We start from the raw sequence: 23062 nt of genomic DNA on the forward strand, positions 1-23062 counted from the left end.
TTCTGGCTCCCAGCCCGTCCTTCCCCTTCTATGCATTGGTAAGTATGGGGTCATATGAGTATTTTCTACTAAATTCTTTCAAGCGTGACGGTGTCGGTTAGCGGCTGCATGCAGGGGTGGTTGCTGCTCGCAGGGTTGCCATGGATTCCTCCTTGCTCTGCCTGAGGCGTTCAGGCTCCCGTCCAACCTTTAAGGCACCAGTTCCCAAGCTCATCTATTGGTGATGAGTTTAATTATCCAATAAACAGGTTTTGAGAATACTCAAACTAATCGAGTAGAAATTGCCTTTATCTAACAATAAATTCTTGTAAATAAGCAGCTACAGGGGAGAATTAACTATCGGATCTTGGGTTTTCAAGGGTTAAGTTCTGCAAAGATTACGTCTAATCTTAAATGAAACTTACAAAAAAGAAAATTATACAGAAAAGTAGCTAAATTTTAATGTCAATTTTACATTTGTATACTTGATATAAATATATTTATTCACAAATGCTCAATGTCTTTTAACAGTTTCTGAATCACGTTAAGTTGTCACACGCTAATATGAACGGTCTATATGTACAAATGTGTAAACATTGGAGACTAAACAGGAACAGCATACTTGTAATATGAATATTTATTTACAAACGCTCAATATTTTTAACAGTTTCTGAATCACCTTAAGTTGCTTCCCGCCAATATGAACAGTCTACATGTACAAACGTGTAAATATTGGAGACTACTCAGGAGAAGTAGTTCTTGCTTCCATACATTAAGTGTAACATCTGTATAATGTTTTATTCGGTTTGATGGCGCTCAATTAAATCTTCTCCGAACTCAGTGTTGGTGGAGAGCATCAATCCTCTGAAAAACAAAAGCGTACTCTTTAGAATCATAATTCCTGTTATCTTCATGTCTTTGCATTTAACTTGGTATTTCTTAAATGGAAAAAATAATTTTAAAAAATTATAAACCACAGCTGTAAAGGAGCAACACTCATATAAAGTGCGCGAGATGTCATAGGGAAAATTTATTGGTTTAAGTGGTAATTTAACCAGCCTTTTCGCGGCCATTTCGTAGTTTCGCTTTCCCAAAGCTCTCAGAAAGCACTTGTTCGGAATCCGGAGTCCAAACATACTCCTCTACAATCTTCTCAAGCATCAGAGCTCCCAAGTTACCAAATTTGAAATACCAAGTTCGTCCCCTCGAAAATTATACGTAAGTATTAACGAGGTACTACATTTTGACTTCAAACTAAGTAATTAAGTAAGTAAGTAAGTGAGTATGCGATCTAACCGTGCAAGAATTGCCATCAATTGTGCTAATATTGGATATGAACGCCGCATTGAAACAATATTTCAGCCACACACGACGAAATCACAAACCACATAGGGCAAAGACACCTATCGAAATAAAAATAATCACAATTTATGTCAAGGATACCATTTTATGTAGCCCCTAATTATTTTAAGATATTTCCAGTGAGGCTTCATTGCGGCCAGGCTGCTAAGCAATATTCCAATGACAGCGTCTTAGGTTGAATATTTTTAAAGAATATTTGAATACGATTTTTCGAACGGTTATATAAATCATTTAACGGCGGAGATAAAAATAATGTTATTTCTAGAGCAAACGTCTTCCTTGTTTGAGCCATATGGTTATTATAAATTGTGGACGTCGTAAATCCTCGCATAAATGTGACCAAATATCAATGAAAGTAATAATCGGTTGGGTTGAGTTCAAAGCTATAATAGCTACCAATACTTACACTGAAGACTCGTATTGCTATCTGTGAATTTCGTGAAACTGTTGTTCCATTCTGTTCCTGCTATAGGGGAGCTCCATTCAAATCGCCTGTTTCCTCCTCATCGCTTCTTTCTTTAGCACGTCTGGTCTTCTCGGCCATTGAATTCTGGTCAAAGTTTAAATTAAAAACGGAACTTCGTTTCTGAGTATTCTGCCCTCGCGACTCTCCTACAGTGCTACACAAGTTACCAACATCTCGCTCACGTCCACCTGGTAAAGTGGAAAAAAAAGAAAAAAGGAATTAAGCATGTGAATATCAGAAAATCTTTAACAGACACAACCACTTTATTCTACTCAAAAGTTAATCGACTTCGTGCACTCGACGCCGTCAAAGCTGTTTACCTTAGAAAATCATTTCTTACCAAACCAAAAATTTGTATACTGCATATTTTTAAAAACGAGGAAAGAGAATAAGAAAACTTCGGGGATATCTCTGACAGCCACAATGAGTGACAGGCCTTTTCACCAATTAATCAAGTTACTTGTAATCCTTCATATCGGAAGCATGAAGCGTCCTCTTATTCGCTCCCTCTTTGCCTCAATCAACAGAAAAACTATTGTAGCAGTATTCTCGCCAATCTTTGCTACCTGGCAAAGAGTCTTCTTCGCTGCTACTTCCTCCTCTCTCCTGCTCATTGATTTTGGGCTTTGGTTCGAGCCGATCAAGGTCTTGACCTGCAAATTCCATGCAGGCTTTCATCAAAGATTCCTCTTTTGCTTCGTTTTTTCCTTCGTATTTCGCGACACCCTCAGGGCCACAACACTCCTCCGATGAGGGGTTTTCATCTAAATCTGTTACAAAGTTGAAAACAGAAGAGATGCTGAAATCTTTTAGCGAGAATTGTGTTCATACATTATCATACATAACGTGTAATTTTCCTTTTTTTCTTCACAAGACCCCACAATTTCATAGCTTAAAATATTATCGAGTATAAATAAAGGTCATGCATCTACCTACCTATAGAACATTCTGAAATTTATTTACGTGTAAGGATGAAATCAGGATGAAAATATAGGGTACCTTCACTCGAAGTCGTTGAAGACTTGTCTTCAGAATAAGAGGTTTCAAAACTAGAAGATTTACAAGACGATGACTCTTCATCACCTTCATATTTAGTTTCTTTTATCTCATCAGTGTGATCTGTTTGTACATAATGTGATCATTTAATTAACACAAATCATCATATAACTTTATTTAAGTTTCGGCGTATTAAGCATCTCAGTGCTGGTTGGCACATTGCAAATTTATATAAAAGTAAACAAATAGAATATGAGGTACTAGATCAAACGTGTACACTTTCCTATTGGTGCCTCTCAAAACAACCAACCACTCGTGAATTTTATTATAATTTTGTTAAATTATGATAAAAAATTCTGAAATTTATTTATATGTAAGTATTCAGGAGGACAAAAATAGGGGTACCTTCACTCGAAGTCGTTGAAGAATTGTCTTCAGAATAAGAGGATTCAGAACTAGAAGATTTACTAGACAACGACTCCTCATCACCCAAATATCCAGTTTCTTTGATTTCATTAGCGTGATCTGTTTGGACATAATGTGATTATTTAATTAACACAAATCATCGCATAACTTTACTTAAGTTTCGGCGTATTTGGCATCTCAGTGCTGATTGGTACATTGCAAATTTAAACAAAAGCAGAGTACTAGAAAATTTAGTATCAAACGTGTACACTTTCCTATTGGTGCCCCTCAAAATAAACAACCACTCGTGAATTTTGGTAAAATTTTGTTAAATTATGATAGAACATTCTGAAATTTACTCACATGTAAGCAAACAGGATGACAAAAATCGGTTACCTTCACTCGAAGTCGTTGAAGAATTGTCTTCAGAATAAAAGGTTTCGTAGCAAGAAGATTCACTAGACGATGACTCTTCATCACTTAAATATCCAGTTTCTTTGATTTCATCAGTGTGATCTGTTTGGACATAATGCGGTAATTAAATAATGCAAATCATCATATAACTTAATTTAAGTTTCGGCGTATTAAGCATCTCAGTGCTGGTTGACACATTGCAAATTTAAAGGAAAGTATAGCAATATAATATTAAGTATCAAAATTCTAACTGTTGAAAGGCAAACGAGTTAGTTGTTAGGGCAGTATAACGGCTCAATATCTAGCGGATCCATGGGGTCTCATAATCGAGTCGAAGCTAAATAGAGAACTACCACGTAGTAAATCCGGTTAAGTGGCAAAGTAGGAGATTTTAACCAGCAAATTCTGAATCTCGCCGGCATTCACGAATGCTACGCCTATGTACTGGATAGTGTTTACTTACTAAGTCGTCTTTGCGCTTCCTCAGCACCTATTGCAAGCCAATCGACTGTTGGGGGGAATTCTTGATCGTCCCAATTCTCGTCAGAGAATCTACGCATTAATTTATAAGCTAGAAAGACTGCCCTTCGTGCAGCAGGGGAGTTGGAGAACAATTCAAACGGTTGTTGGCTAGTATAGTTTGTTGCTATACGAACCAGTACGCGTAACACTTGGTTTGGTGGTGAGAATCCTAGAAAAAGTGATAAAGAGTTTGATAATGTTTCCTGGGAAGGACTGTAGTCGGTTACAGTGACTTGCGTTTCAATAACCTCAGCGAAAGGTTATATCAGGGTCAATTGAGGAGTTTTTCAGGGTCAGTCGGGTCCAGAGTTCTTGAAAACGAAACAGCCAGTTTTACAATGATGTTATTTGCTGGTGACTAAATTAAATATGAAAGTAGCTAAGTAATGGGCTTCATTTTACAAGGGTAACGCCTAGCAGTAACTACAATTAATGACAAACCTGTAGCCGCCTTTTATGGTACAACAAGCCTTTGTTATATATGAGAAAAAATGCTCCAAATTTAAAAAAATGAGGGTCACCTCGACAACCGATCCTAAAATAACTGCCATCTTTCTACAAGGGGCTCTATCTTCTGCCCCTTAGATGGCCGTTACGAGGAGGTCAGACTGCTTTTTACACTCGTCATGTTTAGGAAAAGAAAAAAAACCTTAGAGCTCAAGAGTGTACTCGCGATCTCAAAGTGTTCAAAATAGTTGCAAGAACGTACCTGCCGAAGGTTGCCGTAAATCTTTTCCTTCACCTCTCTTCGTTTTATCAACCATAGAATCAGCCCAATAGCAGAAAAACTCACTTTGTAATTTTGGATCTTTAACCAGTCGTAACAGTGTTTCCCCATCTTGATCGTAATAGTCGAAATCAGTCTTTCCAAGAATTCTTCCAGTCGAAGAATACACTGTAACAATTACTTTGCCAGGCTTATCAGATGCTGAGGCACAAAATTGCAAAAAAAAAAAAAAAAACAGTTTACAAAAAATAACGTTAAATGCAAGAAACGTACTCGAAAAAAGGAAGTATAAAACATTTTTCTAGTATTTAAGCCATAAAAAAACTTACCCGGAATTCGACCAATCAAATTAAAATCATTAACTCTTTTCAAGTCAGCAACAGTCTTCATTCCGAAATTTGCCCAAGCAGACTCTACTTCTGGTGAAAGAGCCTGCCAAAAAACTAAGACAAATGACGATCCACCCTGAAAGAAACGCATGCCACTGGTTAAATTTATCTTGGATAGCCAAGTTTTAGATGAGGAGTACGCCCCAGATGGTTTCTGGGACATACTTTTACTTTCAGTGGCAACCCCTTGAACGCAAGCACACAAAATCGAAAGATAATTACACGTTCGGAAAAGTATACATTCAGGTCAAGTTCAAGCATACATACGTTCAAGTATACATTCACGTCAAGTTCAAGAAGGAGTTATACTACTGTAAAAAAAAAAAAAAAAGCAAATAAATTCTTTACCTGAATGGGCCCTTTCTTTGGAAAGATTTCCAACATATCTGAAAGCAAATAAAAGTTACTTGATTAAGTCGGTGTTAACAGGGTATTTCAATGGCCAACTCAAGTTTACAGACACTCTAATCGCTGTTAAATGGGTTTGCAAACTTATACAGTAGAACCTCCATCCAGGAGACAATCTCTGGACAAGAAAGTTCCCCTTGGAATAGAGGTGCTCCCTCAGTGAAGGAACAGCTTCAGTGGAACCTTTACTCAGGGGACTTATAAAAAAGTGTCTTCAAAAGCAGGGCCTTTCTTCAATGAAGATAAACTATTCAGTAAAACGTCCATTCAGGGGACAAGCTGAAGACAAGAGAAAATTTTCCCTGAACAGAAGTGTTCCTTCAGTGATGGTAACAGATACAAAGATGAAAGAGAAAGATATTAAGTCTGGATCCGTGGCTGCTTCCCTTGAGGAGAGTGTTGCTTACATAGAAGTTTCTCGAATAAAATTTCTGAACTATTATAATACTTCACGAAAGTGAAATAATCTTGCACGTCAACTTAGGTAAGACAAATATGTACGTATACCTTCAAGCTTTTCAGATAAATCTTCTGACGACAGAGGCTGTAAAATAACAATATGTAATGAATTGCAAATAGTTAAAATTTCAATTCTAGGTTAGATCTAAAGACAGAGTGGTAGAATGTAAAATGCAATTTAGAAGACAAGAAATTCTTTTCTATTAAGTAATAATGTAGAAGTAGTGATTAACTGTTTAAAAATAAAAAATCACAAAATGGAAATTCTTTACCTCAATGCGATCTTTTTCTAGGAGGGTTTCTAAAATAACCAAAAACAAACAAAAGTAACTAGCTTAATTTGGTGTGAAAAGGGCATTAGATAAAATGCCTTAAGTTTGGAAAAATCACAAAAAATAAGGAATTTTCCACTAAGCGTCAAAAGTACTCCTGAGTTGCACAGATAGAGCAGTTTTCAGAGTATCAAAAGTGACCATGGTTTGCTTTGGTTTTGCTTTACTTCCGTGATTGGTCCAGAAAACTCGCTCCTTCAACTCAACCCAATCAAATGCAGAAACTAACACCAATCACAACTTGGTTACTCGGCGTTTTCCCGCGCTTTAAGCCGGTTGCCTGTTTTTACGCTGAATTTCCATTGGTTAATAATTACTTATTAATATTTGTTTTGATCGATATTTGTGATTATTATGATTTGGGTTTTTCGACGCTTAATTCAAAACTTTTCTAATGCATTACTGCGCATGTGATTGATCTGAAAAACTTGCACCACGATAAAACGTAGCGCTAAAACCAGTAGCAGCTTGGATAGTTTACGTTTTTCCGCATTTAAGGTGTTTTTTATTGAGAGTAATAGAATTTACTCTTAGTTCCTTTAGATATCTAACTTTGTTCTGATTGGCCTTTGAAATTCACTTAGCCTTTTGTTTCGCGACACTCAATAGAAAAGCGCTGTCTTTCCAGTGAACTTACCTGAAGCCATCTCGACATCCATTCGTTCCTGTAATAGGAGAAAACACAAGGGTCAGGTAACAGGCACCTTCGAGCATATTCACCTTCGTTTTCACATTTATCTTATTATTTTAAAATTGCAAAGACGTACTCATACTCGTAATCTACAGGTTTTACTACTTAGAGCAAATGATAGTTGGAAAAGAATTCAGAAGGTCATTCCTAAGTCTCCCAAAAATTTATCACTTAATCGCATTAAGTTTCTACGCTTGTCAGTCGAAAGTAGGTCCCTCAGTACACCACGAAATTGTTGTAAATCCTACAGTAAGGGATGGATTGTTTAAAATTTGAAGGGAACGGGGAGGTTGAGCATTTGAAAATAATTTCTGAGAAAAGAGGGAAAGTTTTTACCTCAATAGGAACCCGATTGGAAAGGAATCCTACGAAATGAAAAAACACACACAAGTTAGACTTGTCCAAGATAAGATGCTTTAACTAAAAAACAAATAAACAAACACTCGCAAAAGTCAAAACTTTTACACAAAAATACGAGATTTTCAATCGATTGTCAAGATTCATCAACAATTGCTCTAAAAAAGGTTTCACTAAACCCACAATTCGTCTTAAAAAAAAAAAACACTCACACCAAGTTTGAATGTAGAACTATAACGAAAAGAGGCTTGGTCGCTCAGGTTTCCAGTACCTGAGGTTGGATGTATGTTCTAGGATTTACTCTCAGCTCCTTCAGATATCTAACTACGTTCCGATTGGCCTTCGATAATAATTTGGTTTCGGTTTCGGTGTACTTACCTGAGTCCTTCTCGCCCTCCTCTCGTTCCTGTAATAGGAGAAGAAAACAAGTTAGCTAATATTCTACTCCGAGCACATTCGCGTTCTGCGTTATGAAACTCATGTCAAAGACATACATGTACACGTAATTCAACAGATATTAGAGCTTCAAGCACGGGATCATTAGGAAAACGTTTAATAGGGCATGTCACCCAAACACTTCATATTTCTTCATATTGAGTTTAAGCTTCTGTGCCTGTCAGTCGAAATTGATACTACAGCGAGTGATGGATTACTTTCAGTTTGAAGGAAATAAAGAGGTTGAGTATATCAGAGAGAAAAAACATAGAAAAAACTAAAGAAAATCGAGTTCTGAGCAGAGAGAGGACTAAAAGAGAGCTTGAAAAACCGACTCAAAGAAACGTGTATAATAAACTTCACACAAGGGAAATCAGGCTAAAAGGTTTTTTATGTAGTGGACGTCTGCTGAAACATCAGGACAAACGGTCAATGAGAGCGGGTTTGGAAAAAATCGTTTTTGCACGAGGTAATAAGTAACCCATAATTAGCTATCTTCCTTATACTCTCATAAATATTAGCAAAAACAAACCTTTTCAGCTAAGGCGACCTTCATAAGCATATCGAGTCCGTTCTGACAAAGAAACAAAGAAACAAACAGAACAAAGATAAAATTCCTGACATCCTGATGAATTCTGACAGTCAAGAGCAAGATCCAAGATAAATCCAAAACTTACTTCAACGCTTTTCGATTGAGGGTCTTAAAACCAAAACAAAGTTATCACAACGGCCAATCAGACGGAAGGAAAATAATTTTAAGAGCTAATGCGAACTCAAATTAGATACAATCAAACTGCCTAAGGCGCGGGAGAACGCGGGCGACCAAGTCGTGGTTGGTTTTACTTTTGCGTCTGATTGGTTGAAAGAGTGGCGCGAGTTTTTTGGGCCAATCACAGAGCAAAGTAAAGCAAAACTAAACTAATCTCGGATTAAAGAATTTAGATATATGAAAATTCACATATTTGCACTGCGGTGGAGAGATGAAATTAGAAGATCCTCGCAGCTAAGAACATTACTGAAACTAGTAGTTGTAAATAGGACCTGAAAAAAATTCAGGCCCGTAAGGATTACTTAGGGCACTCAATTGAAAATTGGCCTTTTATAACGTCCACACTAAACCATTGAAACCACTAATTAGTAGGTGAGGCACATATCGCGTTTTGAGAATCCAAGTAGTTTAACTTTAATTGGTAGTTTCGGTGCATTTTTTGTTTTTTCAAATTTACAACTCGGTAGGAACCCTTTGCAAACGAGTAAGCAAAGCCAGGCAAGCATGATTCACAACTGCATAGCCAATTTTTGAGAAAGAAAATTTCAAAGGTCCACGAAACCCTCTGTTCTAAATTACCAAAAGCGTAAACCTTTTTCTAGGGAGTGAGTTTTAGTTGTAGTAAAACACTTTCCAAACGAGGTTTAAGTAAAACAGGGGTGATTCATCACTGCCTACCCACCAAAAGTCCAGTAGGTTCTTACTAATGATATTTGTAACCATTCTTTATGGTAAGTGTTTCACTTTTTTAATGACATATACCTCTTTTGCAGGCATTGGTTTAGAGAACAAGTTATGATGTCAAGGATATTACTGTCCTTAGATGTACCTGAATCTCCTCCATAACAATGTAAAGGGCTGAATTTCCCTTTAGAATTCTTCTTATTGTTTTTCCATCCCATACACGAGGATCCCCATGAAATTGAAGAGTACTATCCGTGTTACTGATTGATGCGCAAGAAAACCTGCCCAATAGAAAAAAAAGCATTATTTCTCAAAGGGAATTTTAGTGCTAGGGAATTTATTCTTTTTCTTTATTTGCCTCCTGGGTCATAACCCTGGAACTGGCCATTAAAAAAATCAAAACTTGAATTGCAAATCAAAAAAATCTTGAGATTCCTTTGGAAAAAACTGGAACAATCTGTTATCAGTTGTGGAGTCAGTTTTACAATTACCTCTGACCTCAATGAATAAAAATTTATTTAACTAAAATTCCTACTTTAAATTTCCTTTACCTTCCACTTAAGTCAAAGGCAGGAAATGTTTCTTGAATTGTTTTCCTCACTGCATCTTCTGACATGCTTTTGGAAAATTGGACGTGTTTTTTATACTGTCCAGTCTTTCTCATTCTTGCCATCTCAATAGTGGTTGGCATAAGTGTTTTACCATTCCCTTGCACTAAGTCCTCTTTCTTCAACAACATCACATTTTTAGCATAAGTGTCCCCTCTCGTGGCTGCACCAACTGGAGCTATATGTATGTCCTGAGAAGTGTTTTCTGAAAAACAAATAATGTGTAATTTGAGATAATACCATTACATGGCATTACCCAACTTCAATGCACTCAAATTTTACGAGTGATTAACATCCTTGTGACTTAATTGCCTTTTCATAAAAGAATGAATTTCGAAGGTTGACTCAAGTTTTACAGACACTACAAATCACAGTTAATATGGGTTAACAAACTTAAGATTAAAGTGAAAAATTAATCCTGGGGATAACCCTTAGAGAGAAGTGCTCCCTCAGCAAAGGAACAGATTCAGTGGAACCCTAATTTAGGGGACATATAAAAACCACAAAAAGTGTCCCCAAAAGGTGGGCCTTACTTCAATGAAGGTAACAGATACAGAGGAACTTCCATTCAAGGAATAAGCTGAAGACCTGAGAAAAATTTCCCTGAATAGAGGTGTTCCTTCAGTGATGGTAACAGATACAAAGATGAAAGAGAAGTCTATTTCATTACATCTGGATCCAAGGTGGCTTCCCTTGATGAAGGTTTTACTTAAATAGAGGTTTCCCCACATAAAAGCTTTGAATTATTAGAATACTTTTAAATTAAGAAAGTGAAATAATCTTGCAGGACAGCTCAGGTACAACATACATGCATGTACCTTCTGACTTTTCAAATGTTCCAAATCCTGAATCTTCTAATGGCAGTGGCTGCAGAATAAAAATATGTAATGAATTGAATATGGTTAAAATTTCTATTTTCAGCTTAGATCTAGAGACAGATTTTGAAATTGTAAGATGCAATTTAGAAAGCAACTGTTTTCTAGTATCATAATGATGATGAAGCAATAATTTACTGGAGATTGGAAAAGGGCTTATAAGTAATACCATTGCTTGTTGTTTCAGAACTTGTTCAATAAAATAGAGGGAGGGGACTGAGATTTTTTTAAAGGAGTGTTGAACACCAATTTTAAATTTTGGCTAGGTGGAGGGGTACTCCATCAAATGGGGTGCTCACTTAAGGGGAGGTGCTAACTTATGGATTTATGATTTAATTATCAGATTTAAATTTCCCATACTAGACATTTCTTAATCTATAGATTTATACCTCAAGATCAGACATTTGAAGAGTGGAAAGTCCACTACTTTCTTGGTCTCCAGCCAGAGCAATTGCTTCTGCTGACTCTTTCTCTGGAACTTGAGAGGAGTCAGTTTTCTCAACATTAGGCTCTTCCTGATTGGGAGATTTGAAGTTTTCTGTTTCCTGCTGGCCCCCTTCTACATCAGTTCTGTCACTTTCTGCCCCTGTCAAAGACAACTGCTGAGATATTTCAGTGGTGTCCACAGTTGTTAGGGCCTCGGAACTTCCTAAAAGCGATGCCTCTGAAGTAACTATGTTCTGTGGTTGCTGAGAAGATGCACTCGAAATATGTAAGCTCTGTAGCTGAGGGGTAAGTGTTGAAGCTTGTAGCGCTGTTTGCAACCCTGGATTGTTAGAGGTAGGCAAAATTGGCATCTCCAAGCTTTGTTGAGCAGGTACTGTGTTTAAGGCAGTATTTCCAGCTGTTGGTGCTGGAGCAACAGGAATCCCTCCAGCAGTGGGAAACACAATAAACGGGATTCCTCCTGAATACAAGAAGAATAACTTAACCTAAAACAGGGTTTTCTCTTTCTTAAATCAAGATTACAAAAGGAGTATATAAAAAAGATGCTTTCCTTAGACTGCGCACCATTGACAACATAGTTAAATTTCTTATACATTAATCTTCTAATTAGGAATTCTTTATTAATAAATTGCAACGTTCAACAGTAGAGGTAAGATGTGTATAGTAGACTGGTTTGTAAAGCTACACAAAATCAGCAGTCTTGAAGCCATTTGTAACAATGCCACTCCCCTTTGACAGAAGAATCTAAGATAATTTACCGCCACCTATAATTGTACTGACCAAAATTATTCATAAATGCAAACATTGTTTTGTTGACACCTTACCCATTGAAAGAGACTGCTGTAATGGATTATGCAGGAATAATATTGTATTACTTGGTGCCACAAGTTCTTGCTGCACATTCATGAGTGGTCTTTCATTAGATAACTCAACATCACTTTGATCAGCACTTTTTTCAGCCAGCCCTGATACCAAATTTGAATGACTTGAAATGTTTTCAAGTGGATCATCATGTGTAGAAATTACAACAGGAAGCTTTTCAGGGCTTGGTTGAGCAGGACCATTTATTGATGATGCTGACATTTTCACTGGGCTCTCACTACTTGTCAACTCTCCACATGTTGTAATCTGGTCAAATGAACGTTTCGTTCCTAACTGCTCTCTAATGGAAGATTCATATCCCGAATCCTCCACCACCTCTGATTCTCCAAAATTCCCATCCTAAAGGAAATAATACATGTGTCTTGCCATGACATCCAAAATTGGTGACGGCCAAGATATTTGTAATTAATCCCTTCTTTAATTTCCCTAAGAGAACCATTCCATGACCAACACACTTGTCTCTAGTCAAGACTGAAACACTACTGACTTAAGTAGTGTGAGGGGATTATCCCAACACCCAGGATGTGATGCTACTCAGTCACACATTACCCTCAAAATTTATTTTTTGGGCTTTCCTAACAAGTTGCTAGTACACATTTATATCCCTTGTATGGGTGGAAGGAACAGAGAAGTGGGATGTGCACATCTCCAATTACTGGGGTCCAAGTTCATCTCATAGACCCAGTGTCATGTATGGGTAGAATTTTATGTTGGTACTAGTCCTTGCTTCAAGGTTTTTATCTGGGTTTTCTGCTTTTCCTCCCAACACAAAAACTAACCCTTAACAATAAGGTCTAAAAATGATGGATTGGGGGCTAATTTGTGGAATCGCCACCATCTAAAATCCTACTCACTTTCTCATGTTGCTCATGTTGTATCTTTTCTATATCATGACCCATACCCCAGTCACACCAAAGCTTAGACAAGTTTTAAAGGTGTTTTGTTAAACAAAGTTTAAACTTTTTTTCTTCAGAGAAGCTGCCTAAACCAATGTTTTTGATCTTCAAATGTAGCAAAATGAAAATACATGCCAGTGAAAGTTAGGGCTCAAACTAGAATGTTTCCATTTGCAGTCCAGTGTGCTCAAACATAAGACCATCACACAGGGCCCAGTATAGCAGCCTTTTCCTTATCACTCCCACAATTTAAATATCAATTTTCTGCACTGTTTCCCATACATTTCTTATAAGTCTACCCCTAAAAATTTGGTGTCAAATCAAGTAATATCCTGTGGTCAATATTGTTCACTCTTCTCAACAATTTCATGCTTGAAATGTACAGAAGAAGAAATTCCTTTGAGGTCACTCTTGGGAACAAAAGGGTTCAGGGATTCACGCTGCCACCTTAAAATCAAAAGACAATCATCGGTAAACTTCTATTGATGCCCCTGCTCCCATACCTCTTCTACAAAGACATAAAGAGCTGAGTTTCCTTTAATCACTTTCTTGATGAAGCGTCCATCCCAAATGCGACGTTCACCATGAAATTCCAATCTTGTTCGAAAGTCAACCACTGAAGCACAGTAAAACCTGGGAGAATAGGAATTAGTATTAACACATAGAACTTTGACAAAGTATTTGGACATATTGACCAACTGACTAAATGACCAACTGACTGATTTCTTTCTTTTTTCTAGCAGCAATGTCTTGACTTAAGTTGCATCAGGCTTATTCTGAAGATAATTATAGGTCTTACATGCATATAGCACCTAGTGTAAGCAATTTTCTAATAACTAAACAAATTACACAAAAAAATTTTTTACCTCCTGTCTCTCAAAATTGGAAAGTTTTCCATTAATGTGCATTTTACATCAGTTTCTGTCATGTTTGAAGAAAAGTGTATGTTTGTTTTGAATTGCCCTTTATCTGGTTTTTTGAGTATAGCCATTTCAATGGTGTTTGGCATAAACACCAAACCATCCCTAAGTCCAACATTTCCCCTCTTTAGAACCACAACGCTTTTTCTTGTAGTTGCATCAGGGTCTTTCCTCATCCGTTTTGCCAAGAGAGGTTCAATAGTAACATTCTCCGTATGATTCTCAACAGAATTTGCAGCCATTGTTAGTAGAAATATGTTCTGTTCAGAGATACAAGAAGGAGAGAACCACAGTCAGTTTCCCCTTGGAAATCATGTTACCTTAAAAACCCAAGATCCAATTGGTAATTTTCTCCACCTACTGACTTAAATTCCCTTGTAAACCTCTTGTGCATCATTAATTTCAATCACTTCCTTGACTCCAAAGATCTGATTAGTAATTCTTTAACCCTTTAACACCCAAGATCTCATTAGTAATTCTCCTTACTGTCTACCATACAGTTCTTGTGATGTTAGTTTTGAGAATTTGGACAGGATCAACTAATAATCCTCTAACTGATACTTTTCTTTATTCTCATCACTTGTCTGCTTGACAATGTATTGATACTGTAAGGAGAAATTCTGTCTTAATCACTTATGGGAGTTAAAGGGTTAACCTTAAAACTTAAAACTTGGGTAACAGTACTTGGTGTTAAATCAGGGAACACATTCAGTTGACTAGTAAGTCTACTCTTGTCCTCTATTTGCTTGGTAATGTCATGGTGTTACACAGGGAAGTTACAAATTAACCTAAAGGCCTTGAGCCTGTTTGTCAAAAATACTAGTGACTTAACAAGCCCGCTGCTATATTTAAAAATCAGAATCAAAAAAATAGAGAAGCAGGGCTTGGCAACATAACCAGTCAATTTTGGTTCTTTAGGTAATAGGCTATTTGACTTATTTTCAAAAAAAATTTGAAAACCCTCCTTGAATAAAGACAAAGTTATTTTACAGGCCTATTAAGTTTTAGAGAGCTTCAAGAGAAGGGACTCCTAGTAAATTCCAGTGACTTTGCTGCAAGAGATACATTATACTTTATAAATTAACTTCTACTTTTTAAATTACCATAACATACAATTACTTTACTTCAAGAGTTAGTTTTAACTTAGCATAATGCTTTCTGTAGTTTACTGCGCTCCGCATTCTGACGAAGTACACAGCCTCAATCAATCAAAGTAAATGTTGAAACAACCCTTATGATGTATAGATATTAACTCTGAAGCGCTGCATGATTTAACATAAAAAAATCTTCCATGGAAGAGGTGAAAAAATTTGTGTTCCTGAGTTTAAATATGTCTCATGTCTCATTACAAACTTATGTTCCTGCATGCACATAAGATGCCTTTATGCCTTTTGCTTACACCATCTTGAATAAAATTTTGGGAATCTTCTTTGCTGACTACCATAAACCCCAGTACATAACAATGTGCAAAAGTTTTCCACTTTGCAATCCCAATCTTCTCTGACGGTTTGCCCCTTGAGCACTCTCTTATCTTCTCTTTGGTCCACAACCCTATGAAATGCTATGCTACAGACCTGGTTTTTACATGTTGCTAAATTTTCTCTTGGAAAATTTATTTCTTTTCTTCCTTCTTTTTTGATAACTTATCATTTAAATATCTATTATGGAGTTTTTTTTTTTTTCAAAAAAGGATCAGGGCATAGCTTCCCTTTCAGGTTCCCTTTTAACTTCTTGAACACATACCTACATACATACATATAAACATGGAAATTATTTAGCCTCCAATTTACAGAGTAGCACCCAAACGCTGAGACCTTCACACCAACTACATCAATAACTAATTAATGTGACAAGTTAATTTTATATAATAAGAAAAATAATTAACTACCTAAACAACCTTCTTAATCAACTCAGTGTACTTAATACTGCAATACAAGATTAAAATTCCACTATTTTGTTCCCATCAAAATTATAACGATGTAGCTAGAGCTAAAATCCTTCAGAATAAATAGAATACACTTCTTTAGAAGGTTCAGTTTGTCTGAATCTTGTTTACTAAAGAAATGCCATACAATAGAATGGAAAAAGTGAGGAAGTCTCAATGCCTTGTAGAGACATAACATGGTTGTAGTGGGCATCAGTTTGCCAGACCTTGTCACAATGAAGTGACTGTTTACTTTTTTATACACAGAGGACGAATGCTGCTTAAAAGTAAGATCTTTATCAATTATAATGCCAAACAGATCCATTGAGTACTTTTCTGCAAACTTTAACTGATGGTTAGTGTTTCCTAATATCATCCCTTGGTGTTTGTCAGTGATAAAGGACCTATATCATAAACTTACTTAGCCTTTTACCTCCCAGGTAAATGCTTCATTCTCCTTACTGTCAACCATACAATTCTTATAATGCTAGTTTGGAGAATTAAGTATTGGATCAAGTAATTATCCCCAAATTGATATTTTTCTTTATTCTTATCACTTATCTGGTTGATATTGTATTGATATTGTAAGGAGAAATGCTGTGTTGGTCACTCATGGGAGTTAGAGGGTTAACTTAGCCCTAGATTTTTCATCTTAATAATTGGCAATCCTTTCCAATTTTTGTCATCGTTGGATTTTTCTAGTTAATTGTTATCCCCTTGTTATTTATTTTTTCTTCTAGTACAAGGAAGCAAAGGTGAAATAACACAACTTAACTCTCCAAAGGAATATCCAGTCTCTAAATCCCTTATGTCTCCAACATATATGAAACTAATATCACGAAGAGGGTAATTTAGTGCTAACAACTGAGTTAAAAACGTATACAATGGCCACCGAAAAGAGTTTAAAAGCTGACGTTTCGAGCGTTAGCCTTTGTCAGAACAATGTGAAGCAATCATGAAGAAACAGATGCATGTGCCTAAACAGTGACCGACCATAAGAAATATCATATTTGAAAACACCCTTTCTAGCCAATATCACAAGTATTACAATTTTAAGTTAATATAATTGTACTGCGTTGTTTTTTTTTCTACATAGAATGACTTGATACAATGGTAAGTTCCCTTTTGATGGAGAGACAGCACAATCCTCGTAAGGAAATAATTAAAAGCCGATGCAAATTTACATGTGGTCGAGCCAACTTGTCAGAGCACGTTTTTTCCATGAGGCAAATAGATTTGGAGGTGAAACGGCTTGCCGGAGCCTTTTTGCCAAAGTCCAATCTCGTGACTGACAAAGCGCCATACTTTAAAGAAGGCCATGATGTAAAGCTCGCGAAGCAAAAGTGTCGATCAATATGTTACTCGAAGCTTAGAAAAGGCCACGAAACTGCCGCACACCTTTTTCGGAACACAGTGCGAGTCAAGGGCGATCGAAACCGAATCTCAAGTTCGAATTCTGACCAGTGGTAAAGGCCTAAATTAAAAGAGCGACGAAACACCCTTCGAACATTTCGAAAATTAGTGTCAGTACAAGGCGTAGTTGGTGTTGACTCATAAATGACGAAAAATTTAATTTTAACGCGATTTGAATGAGACAAAAAAAAACCTTCTATACCTAAACGGTATTTACTTGCGTCTATCGTTCGTCAGAAACAAAGCTAAAACAAGACATATGAATTAAATCAAACCTTTTATAGACAAAAATTAATAGGGGTTTAATCCTGGTTTAGCAAGGTTTATAAAAGAGAAATCGAAAGAGGAAGCCATCTTCAATGCTAAAACCGCACACAGGACGTTGTAAACGGCGAGGTAGATAGTTTGATTGTATGGACGTTCGTAATGACGATCTTTTAAATAGATATTATGGCCCTGCAATTTTACAAAAACGGACGTAGCTAAAATACCAAGAGATCTCAGATTTGATTAGTTTCCAAGGCGTTCATTCCAAAGATTGAGTTTGCGCAGACGAAAAAAACCAACAGTCGACAAGATACATCAAGCAAAACGCCTATTGTTCCTGAGTTACGGTTAAAACAGAGCGAGCCTACCGATGGTTTGATAAAGAAAAAGCTTTTTGATCAAAATTTCTCTCTTTTGACTGATTTGCAATAATATCTCATAGGAAAAGGTACATAAAATAGTGTATTGCTTACCTGATGCTACTGGTGATGATGGTCGCATCTGTGATGAGTCATGTGACTGTTCTAAGGTGCCGCTAAGGCACTGGGGCCAAAACTTTTCCAGTATTTTTCTTTTCCATGTCTTTTGGTTTTTCTTTTTTTTTTTTTTAAGTTTTGTATTTTATGTTTTTTTCTTATTTTCCTTTTTAATAAAAAAATTATACAAATAAAAACAAAAAACTGTAACAGAAAAATAAATAAATATTGCTTTCTCCTCATTTCTCTTCGTGCTGCTTCTTGCAGCAGCTAAAGCAAACAAACTTCGTCATCCAGGTAAGTACTTTTCTGGAACGGCTTTTCTGCGAGAAAGAAAAATTTAATATCCATGACAATATAAACAGTAAGAAAAATCGAGACCAGGCCTGTATGATTCGTCGCGTTTACATACAATTTATAGCGCCGCTGACAATATACCTAATGCGCAGTTTCCCACGCCACGAATGTAGTTTGAGCGTTACTTACAGGATTTTTTGCCGTTCTTTTACCGAGTTAGTTTTAGCGAAGGATCTTAGGCTGTGTAAGAAGCAATAAATTCGAATTGTCGCCGGATAGACCCTTATTTTTTATTCGTTTTTATTATCCGGTACAAGAATACAAGGAATCAGACGCATAGAAGTTGTTGTGTCTTATTTACTCTGTCAAGCGTAGCTGGCCCCTACAAGGCCGTTATAGATTGTGCTAACATAATTTTTGGCATAATTTGGAACATCGAGCAAAATTTTGCTCTTTTTATAAAGGTAGCACTGCGAGTATGATCAGTATATTTTAGTTTTCTTTGAGGTTTTGTGCTCTAAGATTGTATGCGTTTTAAAATTCGGTCCTTTGTTCAGTCTTTGAGGACCGTCTGTTATCTTGAGGACTGGGCCCACCGGAAATAAAATTGCATCGGTGCCAGTTCCCACTTTCAAATTCGACAAAATGGCGTCGAAGAGAAACGTTATGCTTACATGAATGATTTTGACACATTGAGTCATCGCTTCTAGCCTCGGATTAGTGAGAAAGTGTCTCGATTTTCAACAAAGAGCGTAATTAACAAGAAAATGAAAGCGACCTTCGCAAGAATGAACACTACATAAGCAGTAGGGAAAATAAAATGAGGCGAGCGCGGAGAGTAGGAAACGCGCACGAGGAATGAAGCGTGAAAAAGCGTCATTTATTTTTTCTTTACCGCCCCTCATCTAGTGTGAGTCTTGCTTCTCGCTCTTGTCTGGCGCTTGCCTCAGCTACCACAGCTAACTCACCTAAAAAAAACGCAAAACATGACACCCATTTCGCTGATTAACAAGAACGTAAATTTTACATCCTATCATTCTTACTTTTTTCTTGCTGTATTTAGCGCCTTCCGTGATTCCACTAGCGCTTTCCTCTTCGTCTTCCGCGTCATTAGTCGAAACATCAACTTGCGGCATGGAGAAGGAGGAAGACGATGAAGAAGTTTCTGGTGCGGTAGTGATGGGGTTTACACATTGTACTCTTAAGGTGGGTGGCGGCTGATATGACATGTCTTCGTGTCGTTCCGAAGAAGGAGGCTGGAGCTTGAGTGGTGAAGGGGGAATGGCTGACACTCCGGTGTTTTCCGTTTCGAGGTTGGTTTCCGCCTGATATTTAGAAGAGATGGCCTCAGGGGGGTTTACCGGTAACACACTTGGAGGCGGTGGAAGGCACAAAGGCTGGATGACGTCCTGAATCTTCCGGGTAGCATAGGATGGTTGGAAAGGGATGAAGGTTCCTGCACCTGCCTTCCAGGAAGAGGCATCCAAGACGATGTTCCGCAGTGATAACGAGAAAAGAGGAAAGAGCTGAAGAACCGAGATAAGTGGGTTTTCCCCTCGAAGCTCCAGGTGGGATCTCTCGATCGCTGGGACAGGGACCACCGACACACTGACGACAATTCCTCCCCTTGGTACAGCAGCCATTTGCATCACCGCATGCGTAGTAATGTTCAAACCACTCAGTGGGCTGTCCTCGGCGGAGGAAACCCTCTCAACCTAGTTTTTGACCGAGACAATGTAAGGTCTTATAAGATTATTTGTCCTAAATGTCGTAGAAGTAATTCTGTTGCACAGTGATCTTGTTAAGTGTTTTATATTTCATAGGTTTTCATAATATTATATTATCTAGTCACAGTAAATGGTTTGAACCCGTGGGTAACATGTAATAGTGTAGTTTGATCTTCCGGGTGAGTGTAGTCCTGAGAAGGACTATTGTCGGCAGTGGAGAATGACGTTTCGACAACCTAAGCGGAAGTCATCATAAGAGTCAAGAACATTCGACTGACAACAAACTATTCACTTGACTCTGATGATGACTTCCGCTCAGGCTGTCGAAACGTCAGTCACCACTACCGACACCAGTCCTTCTCAAGACTACACTCATCCGGACGATCAAACTACACTATTACACATTAACTACAGTTGTCTATCGTCTAAACCTAATTTGTGATGAGCGTAAGTCGGTTTAGGATTACAAGAAGCTTTTTAATTCAACTTTTAAGTTTCTTCAGAAACTTTCCCTCTTTATTCATTGGGTTGGGTTGGTGGTAGACCTCCTAAGGGACCCAGATTCCTATTCTTTATTCGCCTAATTCCTTGTATTGAACTGAACACTTAAATAAATAAACTAGGCCTTCATCACTAAAGGGCTATTTTGTTCATTCCCAAGCTTCCTGTTCATGCTCTTCAATCGCTTATACATCTCTCTCGCATTGGCTACTAAGCATTTAAAACTCACACTCGCAGCGGAACGTTCCTCGTTTAAATCATCGCATTCTTTGTTCTTCTTGGCCAATTTCTCTCTAACTTCTTTTATCTCTGCGTCTTTTTTCTCCAGCTCTCGTTTTAATAGCTTCGCATACGTTTGCCATTTTGAAATCTTTTCCCTCAATCCAGCATTTACAGCTCTTTGCATGGAATTATCTTGTTTCAGCCAGGAATTCTCCCCTAATATGCCGTCCAATTGTTGTTTTGTAAACTTGACCTCGTGAGGATTATGCGAAGAATGCATTCTCTGAAACAAGAATATAACGAAAGTCATTTATCATCGAAAAAAAAATTGTTCGATAGACAGGCTGGAGCCCAAACTCCGTCAGTGTAGATATAATAAATGTATCAGTTCACAACATCTGGCTGTAGACTCAGACTCCAGAACGAAAATTCTGCGAACTAAAGGTAAGCTAGGGGCGTAGTGAGTCTATATGCCCATATGCCCGCGTCTACAATTTCTTCTCCACCCGCTTGACTTTTATAATACGACTCTTGCAAAAGTTGAAAGAAAAAATGGTACTCTCTTGGAAACAGCCTAAAACAAGTCGAAAAGCTGGCTACACTCCCTTGCAAACGAAAACTTGGAGTTAACAAACGGCTCAAATTCTAAACTCAACTCCAAATGTCTGTTCCTATCAACCTCAGTATATTATTAGAGAACTTAAGCAGCCATGATTTTGAGACTCCAACGGAAACCGAAAGAAGAATGGAATTAATTCTGGCGCACTTTGACAACAACGTATCGGCAATGAGGTCGTCGTTTTTGCATTTTAAGCCAAACTTTGTTAACGAAAAAAGTGTAGTGAGCATCAGGAATGAGAACTTTTAACTTCCGACTGCCGTGCGCATCCCAAAAACGTATGTGCTTAAGCTCCCTAATGTCAAGTTCAAGGTCTGGAAACATGATTAGCCTTCTCAAAAGATCTGAAAATTTAGAGAATGTTTCAGTTTTGAAATACATATATTCTTACGCGCAAACCGCCCAAATTTCCCGCGAGTTTCCTTACCTTGCAGGTAAACATCGATTTCTAACTGACGAACTGATTTGCAAAATTATATTTAACAACCGATCTTCGTCTAACAAAGTCAAATGACTTAACAATTCCACTGTGATGTCATTTACTCGAAAATGCACGCGCACACGTCCTTTCCTTGTGTTCAAACGCGAACCAGGAGAACTGGAACGAGCGCATGAAGTCGAGGCTTACTGGTCAGCGTGCCGGGAAAATTCGAAGCTCAAAACAACAACAAAGACAACACACGAAAACGGACAAAAAAGACCGCGAAAAACTGAAAAAAAATTCTTTTTTCGTCTTAGCTTGAGTTCTTCTGCAGGGTACTTAGAATTTTTCTCTATGTCGCATATACTCGTGAGTCGTGACAAGACGGGAAAAGACACTTTTCTTTATTCCATTTCCGAGCTTAAAATTCATCATTAAGCTTTTTATGCTCTTATCAACGAAAAGAGCGTTTTGCAGATCGCTAATTTCGCAAGTGTAGCAAAGACGAGACTTCGGCGGTATGATAGACAAGGTCGGATAGTTAAACGAAGTCCTTCCTAGGCCGCGGTTTTAGATCATGCATCGGTACGGCTCGCGTTCTCGTTGTAAGTAGATTGTTTGAAGAAAAAAAGATTTTTTTTCGTTAGCGGCAATGAACCTTCTCGCCTCTCTACACCCCGAAAAATATTTTAGATAAAGCTCTTGGCAAAATTTAAAATGGTTTGTAACGCGAATAAGCCAACCAGCAGCGAAACCATCGTTCCGAAACGTACTCGCGAAAAGTTTGACGCTTCTACAGTTTTCGATTCCAATTCTCGCTCACAACAAGCGTTTCGGATGTTTCCTTACCTTTTTTGACTCACTTCCGTGAAAAGCCTTGAAATACACTGATTTGTTGAGTAACTGCTCGATATCCCTCTCAAACTAATTTACAAAAAGCTCGATCTGCAAAAACAACTGTTTTCGCGTCGGGCAGAGTTTACTCTATTTGACGTCAAATTCACTTGTGATGTCATTTATTTAGAATGCGCGCGTAAATCAATCGTCAATCCTGGGAACGAGGTTGCCTCGTCCTCAGGAGAGGTGACTTTCTGAACGATCAAACAATTAATCGAGGATATACTTTCCACCTTTTTCTACAAAGGTAATTTTACACTGTTCTTATTTTCAAT

At 37.5% G+C, this 23062-nt stretch overlaps 2 protein-coding genes across 5 annotated transcripts; both read right to left on the reverse strand.

Moving 5' to 3' along the window:
• Positions 1-415: 415 nt before the first annotated feature.
• Positions 416-14513, reverse strand: LOC113687112 (uncharacterized). 4 transcript variants are annotated; one of them, XM_089186674.1, is made up of 24 exons: positions 13970-14513; positions 13607-13736; positions 12150-12546; positions 11268-11785; positions 10822-10870; positions 9947-10208; positions 9541-9676; positions 8475-8516; positions 7886-7913; positions 7487-7515; positions 7097-7124; positions 6400-6428; positions 6176-6212; positions 5609-5646; positions 5201-5336; positions 4854-5072; positions 4086-4313; positions 3605-3724; positions 3209-3328; positions 2807-2926; positions 2374-2577; positions 1748-1995; positions 1276-1382; positions 416-843 (listed from the first exon to the last, which is right to left on the reverse strand). In XM_089186674.1, exons 1-22 carry the CDS (start codon positions 14263-14265, stop codon positions 1808-1810), a joined length of 3354 nt encoding a protein of 1117 aa, XP_089042800.1. In that variant the 5' UTR covers positions 14266-14513; the 3' UTR covers positions 416-843; positions 1276-1382; positions 1748-1807. The 4 variants fall into 4 exon arrangements, with proteins under 4 accessions (XP_089042800.1, XP_089042803.1, XP_089042801.1 ...); XM_089186677.1 differs by lacking the exon at positions 2807-2926; XM_089186675.1 differs by lacking the exon at positions 1276-1382.
• A 3703-nt stretch (positions 14514-18216) lies between these two features.
• Positions 18217-22887, reverse strand: LOC113687101 (uncharacterized). Its single transcript, XM_089186745.1, has 4 exons — positions 22740-22887; positions 20858-21133; positions 19444-20115; positions 18217-18426 (listed from the first exon to the last, which is right to left on the reverse strand). The coding sequence occupies exons 2-4, from the start codon at positions 21128-21130 to the stop codon at positions 18343-18345; spliced, it is 1029 nt and encodes a 342-aa protein (XP_089042871.1). The 5' UTR covers positions 21131-21133; positions 22740-22887; the 3' UTR covers positions 18217-18342.
• Between the last annotated feature and the right edge of the window lie 175 nt (positions 22888-23062).

This window comes from Pocillopora damicornis, chromosome 11 (genome assembly GCF_964200805.1).
Source record: "Pocillopora damicornis chromosome 11, jaPocDami1.2, whole genome shotgun sequence".
Classification (NCBI taxonomy): Eukaryota; Metazoa; Cnidaria; class Anthozoa; order Scleractinia; family Pocilloporidae; genus Pocillopora; species Pocillopora damicornis.

Excerpts from the sequence above, each read along its gene's own strand:
- LOC113687112 (XM_089186675.1), bottom strand. The coding sequence starts at position 14,265 with ATGGCTGCAAATTCTGTTGAGAATCATACGGAGAATGTTACTATTGAA. Across the intron at positions 5,073-5,200 it reads TTTGATTGGTCGAATTCCGG|CATCTGATAAGCCTGGCAAA; the intron begins GTAAGTTTTTTT and ends TTTGTGCCTCAG. Across the intron at positions 2,578-2,806 it reads TTCAACGACTTCGAGTGAAG|ATTTAGATGAAAACCCCTCA; the intron begins GTACCCTATATT and ends ACTTTGTAACAG.
- LOC113687101 (XM_089186745.1), bottom strand. The coding sequence starts at position 21,130 with ATGCATTCTTCGCATAATCCTCACGAGGTCAAGTTTACAAAACAACAA. Across the intron at positions 20,116-20,857 it reads AGGAACGTTCCGCTGCGAGT|GTTGAGAGGGTTTCCTCCGC; the intron begins GTGAGTTTTAAA and ends GTCAAAAACTAG. Across the intron at positions 18,427-19,443 it reads CTAAATACAGCAAGAAAAAA|AAAAGCCGTTCCAGAAAAGT; the intron begins GTAAGAATGATA and ends TCTTTCTCGCAG.